The 10,000-nt window shown below is 36.8% G+C and overlaps 1 protein-coding gene across 1 annotated transcript; it reads left to right on the top strand.

Moving 5' to 3' along the window:
- Positions 1-4,512: 4,512 nt before the first annotated feature.
- LOC137652911 (uncharacterized) lies at positions 4,513-7,229 on the top strand. The gene is made up of 2 exons (XM_068386307.1): positions 4,513-5,089; positions 5,260-7,229. The coding sequence occupies exons 1-2, from the start codon at positions 4,513-4,515 to the stop codon at positions 7,227-7,229; spliced, it is 2,547 nt and encodes an 848-aa protein (XP_068242408.1).
- Positions 7,230-10,000: the final 2,771 nt, after the last annotated feature.

Here is a 10,000-nt window from a genome sequence, read left to right as displayed (position 1 = left end):
CGTCAGAATGATGACTTCACGAGGCTCCACCCACTTTGGCCTCGTTGTAATTCAGGATAACACTGAAGGCTATCATGGGCATTGTTGGATCAGAAAATTTAAATTCTGGCTATAAAAACTAATTTTTCGAGTAGTTGTAAGAAGTGGTAAATGATCCTCAAGGATCCCAGCAGTTGGCGTAAATGTTTAATCCATGTATACTACTGTTGGGGCACTACTGCTACAGTAGTACTACTACGCTAGCACAGATACCCCACCCACATTTATGTATCGTTCCGCCATTCATAAAGTCTTTGTAATGTTTTTTCACTGTGCAATAAGCCATGGCCTCCTCAGAAATTAAGTTTAACATTAGATGATAGGTTATTTCATTAAGCTGACAAATTATGGCAACTGGGTATGTTATTGCCAATGTTGAAGCTAAAGATAAAGTATGGTATCATTCCTTCATTGCATTATCATCTTTACTACTATTTGTTTTGCTACAGGTAGTAATTATTTTAAAGGATAAATGAATTATGTTCACTTTACTTCTATAAATTCCCATTAGATGTACAAATAAAACTCCTAAAACTATTCATGATTTATTTACAAAATTCAGTCATGCCCAAAACATAGCTAACACGGTCGTGCGGCCTAAGAAGAAGAAAAAAAATTATATCGGATGATCCGTTGGTCTGATGGAGAGTTTAGCATCAAATTCTTATTTTTTAAAAAATCTCTCTCTCTCTCTCTCTCTCTCTCTCTCTCTCTCTCTCTCTCTCTCTCTCTCTCTCTCTCTCTCTCTCTTGGTGGCATAGTGAATAGTTAATGGAAATGTCCAAAAGCCTGAATGACATTACACGTATTATAATCATGTTACGCTAAATACAAATCTGACCATAAATATTGGATTTAAACTAGAAACTGAATAATTACCTATTCATGCTATAGTAAATATGGCCACGGGCTTTCTCTTGACTGTATAAAGTTGCAAGTCATAAGACAAATGCAGTTTTGCAACCACAGGGGCAATTCCAAATCCTGTTAGCCATTCTTTGACTGTTATGGGTTTCAGAGCAGATGGAACAAGGTGAATGGGTGTCTGGTGGATGGGCGGGGCAAAATTTTGTCAAAAGGTGTTTACATTGCTTACGTAATGAATGTTTTCAACTCTTGGCTCGTTATCACTGGTCATGGCGTCGGTTAGATCATTTTTACTCTATAAAAATTAAAACTATCTGGTTTAGGTTATTGATAATGCTGAAAAAATTTGTGTGTGGTTGTAAAATATATATATGTCAACTTTCAGCTACATCCGATGCTTTGATAAGGAGCAAAGTCCAAAAAACCGTGTTACAGAGGCCCTGAATCTCATAGTAGTGTTATTTACAGCATTATTCGTTCAATTTCATTTTTGGGATTTAAATTCTATGAATCATGTAAATGTAAGGATAAATTATCTGAATCATAGCTTAGGGAATTTCAGTTTCTAAACAAGATACCAGGATATGCAGTTATCCAGAATTGAAATAGACGGATTACAAAATCAAATTGCATCAGCGAAGTGACATTAAAAAAAAAAAGGAATTTATTAAATACCTCTGTGTAAAAGTTTACATAATTAGCATGAATAGAAATATACAAAATTCCCTTTCTGATAGAAAAGTGCAAAATTCTTCGCTAATTTGCGTGGAATTCATTTAGAAATCAGTTTTTACAAAATGTTCCACATGGCTAGGATTGGAGATGGGTTTGAACTCGAGAAATATTTATACACAGGAATGGTTAATTTAGTAGTAGTGAGAGATGTAAGTATTGTAATTCTTTACATTTCATGCATTAGATAATTTATCTATCTGTCTATCTATCTATCTATTCTATCTATATATATATTTATGTATACCCTATATATATATATATATATATATATATATATATATATATATATATATATATATATATATATATATATATATATATATATATATATATATATATATATATATACATATATATACATATACAGTATGTTTGTGTTTGTTAGTGTGTGCGTGTTTCGGTGTGATAACACTATTGCTACACCACTGGTCGTTTCATCAGATAAGTACTAACATTAGTTTGGTTGCTACACGGGGATGGGACCTGCTAGTTGTTATCTTACGAATACTTGCGAAAAATAATATATATATATATATATATATATATATATATATATATATATATATATATATATATATATATATATATATAGATAGATATATATATATATATATATATATATATATATATATATATATATATATATATATATATATATATATATATATATTGTAATAATTTGCTTCATTTTTTTCGTGGCCTGTAAAGTAAATTTCATTAAGTTGCTTTCATCATATTTTTGTTATGCCACAAAATTGAAAATAAGAAAAGACTGGTTTAGGTTTTTCTCGCTCCCACCGAAGGTTGTTATTATATAAGTGGTACCTCGCCCATGAGATGTTTTTTTTTCTTTCCATGTAATTATTCACCGGCTTGGTTGTTTGGTGATTTGATGTTCGTTGCCCGACTTTTGGTGAGGAACTTTGGCTGAGGATGAAGGGAGTATGGATTCGGCTCCTTAACGTAGAGGTTCTCTGACCATATTCCTGAACGACACGAGATATATATTTCCCTGAAGGCCTTGCTGTATTGAAGGGCCCCTTTTCTACTGTATTGCGGAGGATAGTGATGGTATTCTTCCTCCTGATTACTGAAGTTGTTGTGGAAGCTGCGGCCTTGTTTTGAGACGCCTCCTGTACCCTGATTGGGCGTTCTTCCGGTGTTTTGACAGTGTGATATACACTACAGTTTTCGTCTCTACCCCTCGAGACATTCCAGCTGCCCCTGGGAAGGCATCCTGGTCCTGCCTTCGTCTTGGAACCTCCGGAGTCGTGAAAATGCTTTATTCTGTTTTGATAGCCGGTAAGGATATAAACTGAGTATTTTGCTATTGACGTTACTGACGCGGGTCAGTGTATCCTCCGGTTACAGACCTCCTCATGATTCCAGAACAGTGGATCGACGGCAGGTTGTGTTAAATGGTGGAACTACCATCCGTAGAGTTTATTTAGTGAAACTACCTTTGATGCTGGGTCAATATCTATCGGTGATAACTAATTTAAGGATTTATGTAGGTGAACATTTTTTTCCCCTTGAATTGTATAATCTAGGATTAAGGTCATTTCCCCCTTTTATTTTCTTCCTCTTGAAAGCTTTCAGGTCTTTCTAGAGATAGGCTGTTTTCCTTCCTCCTCCTAATTACTGTGTCTTGTTCTATCGTATGAATGAGGATTATTTTTAGGTGAATTATTTTTGTAAACCCAAATCAGTTTTTTTTATATACAATTTTGTGGTTTTAGCGTAATATTTCTGTGTATAATAAATGTTCAAGTTTTGTTTATGAGTAATTTTTGTTATCCTCTTTGAGTGTTTTTCTTTGTGGGTTTTCAGTGTTTGGAGATCTTGCCCCTTGGCTTTAAATTCTAACCTTTGTGGCACTGATCATTAAAAGGAAAAGAGCCTGTTTGTTTTGCCGCAATTAGTGATTTAAAGTTCATAACATATTTTGGCGACCGTGACAGGATCATCCAACAGTGTCATCCACGAGAGCATTCATAGAGGTGTTTAGGTCAGTGAATGGGCTTAGGTAGAATATTTTCGGATCACCCCACTTAGTAAGTAATTTTGCATTTTTTTGAGGAGGAAGAGGCCGCTGCTACTAAATTTTTAGCAGACCCTGACTGGGAGAGGAATCTGTTTGATCTAAAACGAGATCAGATATGGATATTGGCTGAATTTCTAGGTTTAAGTTTGCCTACAGAGGTTAAGAAAGGTCAGCTGTTATTTGAGGTTATTAAAGCTGCTAGGATGTTTAAAGAACCCGTAGGTAGCATCAGTGATGAGGAAACTGAGTATGGTGATGAAAATGGTGAAAATAAGGTGGTAGGTGCCAGAGATGTTGAGGAAAAGGAAGACTATGTTAGAAATAAAAATGGGGAAACAGGTAATGGAAATAATGTGAATGATGGTGAGGTAACCCAACTGAAATTGGATATTTTAAAGGAGCAATCTAGGATTAAGGAGTTGGAGTATGAAGCACTTCAGCTACTAGCTGAAGAAAGAGCAAAGGAAAGGGATCATGAAATCCAATGTTTAAAATTGCAAATGGGAGCTAATGGTAATAATCGTAGTGATAAGGATAGTTTCAACCTGTTAAGTGCCCTGAAACTTGTTCCCCAATTTAATGAGGAAGACGTCTCTGAATTCTTCATTTCTCTCAAAAGAATAGCTAAGAAATTGAAATGGCCTCGGGACATGTGGACCACGTTGGTCCAGTGTCGCTTAAAAGGTAAGTCCCAGCGTGTATATAATACACTTAACGAGGGTTTGTCATCTGATTATGATTCAGTTAAAGCGATAATTCTGAAAGCTTACGATCTCGTTTCGGAGGCGTACAGACAAAAGTTTAGGAACTTTAAATAGAATCCCGATATGACTTTCGTGGAATTCGGCCGAAAGAAAGAACAGTTTATGGACGACTGGTTAAAATCCAAGGAGGTTGACACGCTGGGAAAATTGCGGGAATTAATTTTAACCGAAGAGTTTAAGAGGTCTGTGTCGAGGGAGCTAAAGATTCATTTGGAGGAGTTGAAGATTGATTCTTTACAGGAGGTGGCAATTGCTTCCGATGAGTACTCCCTTGCACATAGGCAAGATTTGGTAAAAGATTTTTCCAAAACGTTTTCTCCCCGTAATGGAAATTTTCACCAGGGAAAACCTTATCAGAAAAGGTCTACTGATTTTCATCAAAATAAAGGTGTTAACCGCAACGTAGATAGCAGTAAAAACGGAAGTGTAGAATCGCGTAGTTACGTGAATAGTAGCAGGTCTGGTGGTGGTAGTGAACGTAGAGAATCCCAAGAGTCTAGTTTAAGGTGTTATTGGTGTAATAGGAAGGGTCATGTAAAAGCGAATTGCTTTGCTATGAAAAATTACTTGGAAAGGAATAAGGAGGCTGTTAATATAGTTTCTGCTGAGAAATCTTCAAAGAAAGAGGTGTCAAACGAAAGTAAATGACTGAAATTTGAAAGGTACATATCGAATGGAACTATTTTTACTGATGTTGATAAACGAATAGGACGTAGTATTAAGATTCTTCGTGACACTGGTGCAGCACAATCTTTAATTTTAAAAAGTCTGTACCTAGTGGGTTTAAGTTTTCAAATACTGATTTTGTAGTTCTTGGAGGATTTCCTGATACTATTGCCTCCTATCCTCTCGAAACCATGTATCTAGAAACTGAGTATTACAAGGGAACGGTAAAACTGGCAATTGTCGACAGTTTACCTCTTCCCGGTATTGACATGTTATTTGCTAATGATTTGGTGTTGCATGACGAAGCAAATTATTTCCCAATTTTGAGTGTTACAGAGTTAGGGGACGATAGGTATTTAGATGTTTCTGTACGTGAACCTACCTCGGTTATTAATCGTTCTCGTGCTCGAGAGATTGATCTCGATAATGTTAATTTAAACTTTGATGATATTAATGGACAGACAACTGACATGATGACGAGTAGTTGTAGTAATAGTAGTAGTAAAAATATTTTGTTTAATGATGTTGAATGGGATGTTGAGGCTTTAAAAGAAGCCCAAGCAAATGAGATTTCTAATTTTGATGATTCTAATTTTGATGTTGATGTTGATGATTTATCAAAACCTGTTTTTCTTAAAGAAGGTGGTTTGGTGTACAGGGTCAGTAGGTCAGTTAATGCACCTGCTGATCAGGCTGAGGTTAGGAAACAATTGGTAATTCCAGAACGATACCGTTCTAAGTTGTTAATTTTAGCACATGGGAATAACCTTGCAGGACATTTCGGGGTCAGGAAGACATTCCAGAAACTCTCTGAACATTTTTTCTGGCCTGGAATGCGTCGTGATGTAAAGAGACACGTATTATCTTGTAAGGTATGTCAACTCGTGGGGAAGCCAAATCAGAAAATTCCAAAAGCTCCTTTGATTCCTATTCCGTCAGTGGGGGAACCTTTCAGGGAGGTGATTATTGATCTGGTAGGTCCTTTACCACGGACACGCGGGGGACATGAATATATTTTGACAATGATTGATAGGATGTCACGATTCCCTGAGGCTGTCCCACTGCGGAGTATTAGAGGGGAGAAAATTGTCAAGGCACTGGCTGGCTTCTTTACGAGATTTGGTATTCCCAAAATTATTCAAAGTGACTGTGGTACGAATTTTACAAGTAGGTACTTTAAGCGAAAAATGAATGAGTTAGGGATTAACCATGTTACTTATTCCCCTTATCACCCTGAAAGTCAGGGCCAAGTGGAGCAATTCCACCAAACTCTTAAATCTATCTTAAGAAAATTTTGTTTGGAAACAGGTTGTGAATGGGATAAAGAGATCCCTTATGCTTTATTTGCAATCAGGTCAACACCTAATGAGACTTTGGGTTTCTCTCCCTTTCAGCTCATATTTGGACATTGTGTTCGTGGTCCATTGGATGTTGTGAGGGAACACTGGGAGGAAGAAACCCCAGATATGAATGTATTAGACTATTTATCTAATTTACAGGAGAAACTTCATAGAGCTTGTACCTTTGCCCGGGAATATTTAACAAAGGCTCAAGCTACTATGAAAACAAATTATGACGTTGGTACCCATATGAGACATTTTGATCCAGGAGACAGGGTCTTGGTACTGCTTCCCATGCCTGGGTTTCCACTCAAGGCTCGTTTCTCAGGTCCGTGGAAGGTACTAAAGAAACTGAATGATGTTAATTACCTTATTGAGACGCCTGAAAGACGTCGAAAAACACAAATTTGTCACATTAATATGTTAAAACCTTTTGTTAGTAGAGAAGTAGAGGTAGATGTAGAACCAGTGTCACTGGTAGAAGTAGAAGTAGATCCTATGGTAGACATTAAGTTATCTGTGGGACCTGATGGTCTCTCCAACAATTCAAATATTCTTAATAACCTTGATGTTAAATTTCAGCACCTGGAAAAGGACAAAGCAACGTCCTTAACAATGTTAATTGATGATTATAAAGATTTATTTCAGGATGTACCAGGACGAACTAACATTTTAGAACATGATGTTGATGTAGGGGAGGCAAGCCCTATTAAACAGAGTCCGTATAGGTTGAATCCTTTCAAAAGGGACATTGTTAAAGACGAAGTAAAGTAAATGCTGGACCACGGGCTGGTAGAACCCAATTGTAGTCCCTGGAGCTCTCCTGTGGTACTGGTTAAAAAGGAGGGTGGCAAGCATAGACTCTGCTTTGATTATCGTAAGGTTAACTCTCTTACAAAGACAGATTCTTTCCCTTTGCCTCGGGTGGAAGATTGTATTGACCGTGTTGGATCTGCTAAATACATTAGCAAATTTGATTTGTTGAAAGGCTACTGGCAGGTCGGTCTTTCTCCCAGGGCAAGGAAAATTTCTGCATTTGTGACAGGTGACGGACTGTATGAATGTAAAGTTATGCCATTCGGTATGAAAAATGCAGCCGCCACCTTTCAGAGGCTCATGAATTTTATTACTTGTGATTTAGAGGGCTGTGTAGTATATATTGATGACTTAATCATTTATAGCGACGATTGGGAGACACATCTAAGGAGATTTAGAGCTCTCTTTGAGATTCTGAGAAAGGCTGGTTTGGTGGTTAATTTAAGGAAGAGCGATTTTGCTCAGGCCAAGGTAATTTATCTTGGGCACGAGATAGGCCTGGGTAAGGTAGCTCCTAAGAAAGCGAATGTGGAAGCTATTTCTGACTTTCCTGCACTGCAAAATAGGAGGGGCGTAAGAAGATTTTTGGGTATGGTAAGTTATTACCGCCGGTTTGTGAAAAACTTTTCTGATATTGCTCATCCATTAACTAATCTTTTGAAGAAAGATGTAAAATTTATTTGGGATGAACCGTGTCAGGAATCGTTTGACAAGTTAAAAGCTTCGTTAATGACTTTTCCATTATTACGTTCACCGGACTTTTCGCTCCCTTTTTGTTTAGCCACAGATGATAGTGATGTAGGTTTTGGTGCTGTCCTTCTTCAAAGACTTCCCGATGGAACGACTCATACTGTGGCGTATTTCTCTAAGAAGCTATTACCAGCGGAGAGGAAGTACTCTACCGTGGAGAATGAAGCCTTGTGTTTGGTTAAAGCCCTCCTCCACTTTGAAGTATACCTGCCGCCATCTCCAGCTCCAATAGATGTATTAACGGATCATAATCCACTTATTTTCATAAATAAATTCAAAAACAAGAATCAGCGTGTTTTACGCTGGAGTCTTATTCTGCAGGAATATAACCTTAATATCCGACACATCTCTGGCAAAAGTAATGTTGTCCCCGATACTTTATCGAGAGCCTTCGAGAAGGAGTAATTTATTTAATTGTAGTTAAAATTTCTAGAATGTCTCAATGTTAACGATTGTTCTTATTTTTCAGGTCCAATATTTACTTTGCTTTTACACGATAATTTTTTTTCTTTTGATCTTTTAAGTTTAACAGATTTGATTAAATTTAAATTATAAAAAAATAACGTAAATTCTTTTCTTAAAAAAAAAAAGAATAATAATTTTTTTTTCCTTTTGGTAGGGAGCTGTAATAATTTGCTTAATTTTTTTCGTGGCCTGTAAAGTAAATTTCATTAAGTTGCTTTCATTATATTTTTGTTATGCCATAAAATTGAAAATAAGAAAAGACTGATTTAGGTTTTTCTCGCTCCCACCGAAGGTTGTTATTATATAAGTGGTACCTCGCCCATGAGATGTTTTTTTTTTTCTTTCCATGTAATTATTCACCGGCTTGGTTGTTTGGTGATTTGATGTTCGTTGCCCGACTTTTGGTGGGGACCTTTGGCTGAGGATGAAGGGAGTATGGATTCGGCTCCTTAACGTGGAGGTTCTCTGACCATATTCCTGAACGACACGGAGATATATATTTCCCTGAAGGCCTTGCTGTATTGAAGGGCCCCTTTTCTACTGTATTGCGGAGGACAGTGATGGTATTCTTCCTCCTGATTACTGAAGTTGTTGTGGAAGCTGTGGCCTTGTTTTGAGACGCCTCCTGTACCCTGATTGGGCGTTCTTCCGGTATTGTGACAGTGTGATATACATTACAGTTTTCGTCTCTACCCCTCGAGACATTCCAGCTGCCCCTGGGAAGGCATCCTGGTCCTGCCTTCGTCTTGGAACCTCCGGAGTCGTGAAAATGCTTTATTCTGTTTTGATAGCCGGTAAGGATATAAACTGAGTATTTTGCTATTGACGTTACTGACGCGGGTCAGTGTATCCTCCGGTTACAGACCTCCTCATGATTCCAGAACAGTGGATCGACGGCAGGTTGTGTTAAATGGTGGAACTACCATCCGTAGAGTTTATTTAGTGAAACTACCTTTGATGCTGGGTCAATATCTATCGGTGATAACTAATTTAAGGATTTATGTAGGTGAACATTTTTTTTCCCTTGAATTGTATAATCTAGGATTAAGGTTATTTCCCCCTTTTATTTTCTTCCTCTTGAAAGCTTTCAGGGCTTTCTAGAGATAGGCTGTTTTCCTTCCTCCTCCTAATTACTGTGTCTTGTTCTATCGTATGAATGAGGATTAGTTTTAGGTGAATTATTTTTGTAAACCCAAATCAGTTTTTTTTATATACAATTTTGTGGTTTTAGCGTAATATTTCTGTGTATAATAAATGTTCAAGTTTTGTTTATGAGTAATTTTTGTTATCCTCTTTGAGTGTTTTTCTTTGTGGGTTTTCACTGTTTGGAGATCTTGGCCCTTGGCTTTAAATTCTAACCCTTGTGGCACTGATCATTAAAAGGAAAAGACCCTGTTTGTTTTGCCGCAATTAGTGATTTTAAGTTCATAACAATATATATATATATATATATATATGTATATATATGTATATATATATATATATATATATATGTGTGTGTGTGTGTGTATATG

The sequence above is a fragment of the Palaemon carinicauda genome, chromosome 14 (assembly GCF_036898095.1).
Source record: "Palaemon carinicauda isolate YSFRI2023 chromosome 14, ASM3689809v2, whole genome shotgun sequence".
Lineage (NCBI taxonomy): Eukaryota > Metazoa > Arthropoda > Malacostraca > Decapoda > Palaemonidae > Palaemon > Palaemon carinicauda.
The sequence above is the reverse complement of the archived record's forward strand: the minus strand, read 5'-3'. Positions and strand labels throughout refer to the sequence as shown.

Bases quoted from the DNA above. Each gene is read 5' to 3' on its own strand.
- LOC137652911 (XM_068386307.1), top strand. From the start codon at position 4,513: ATGACTTTCGTGGAATTCGGCCGAAAGAAAGAACAGTTTATGGACGAC. The intron at 5,090-5,259 runs GTAAATGACTGA...CTGATTTTGTAG, and splicing joins GAAAGAGGTGTCAAACGAAA to TTCTTGGAGGATTTCCTGAT.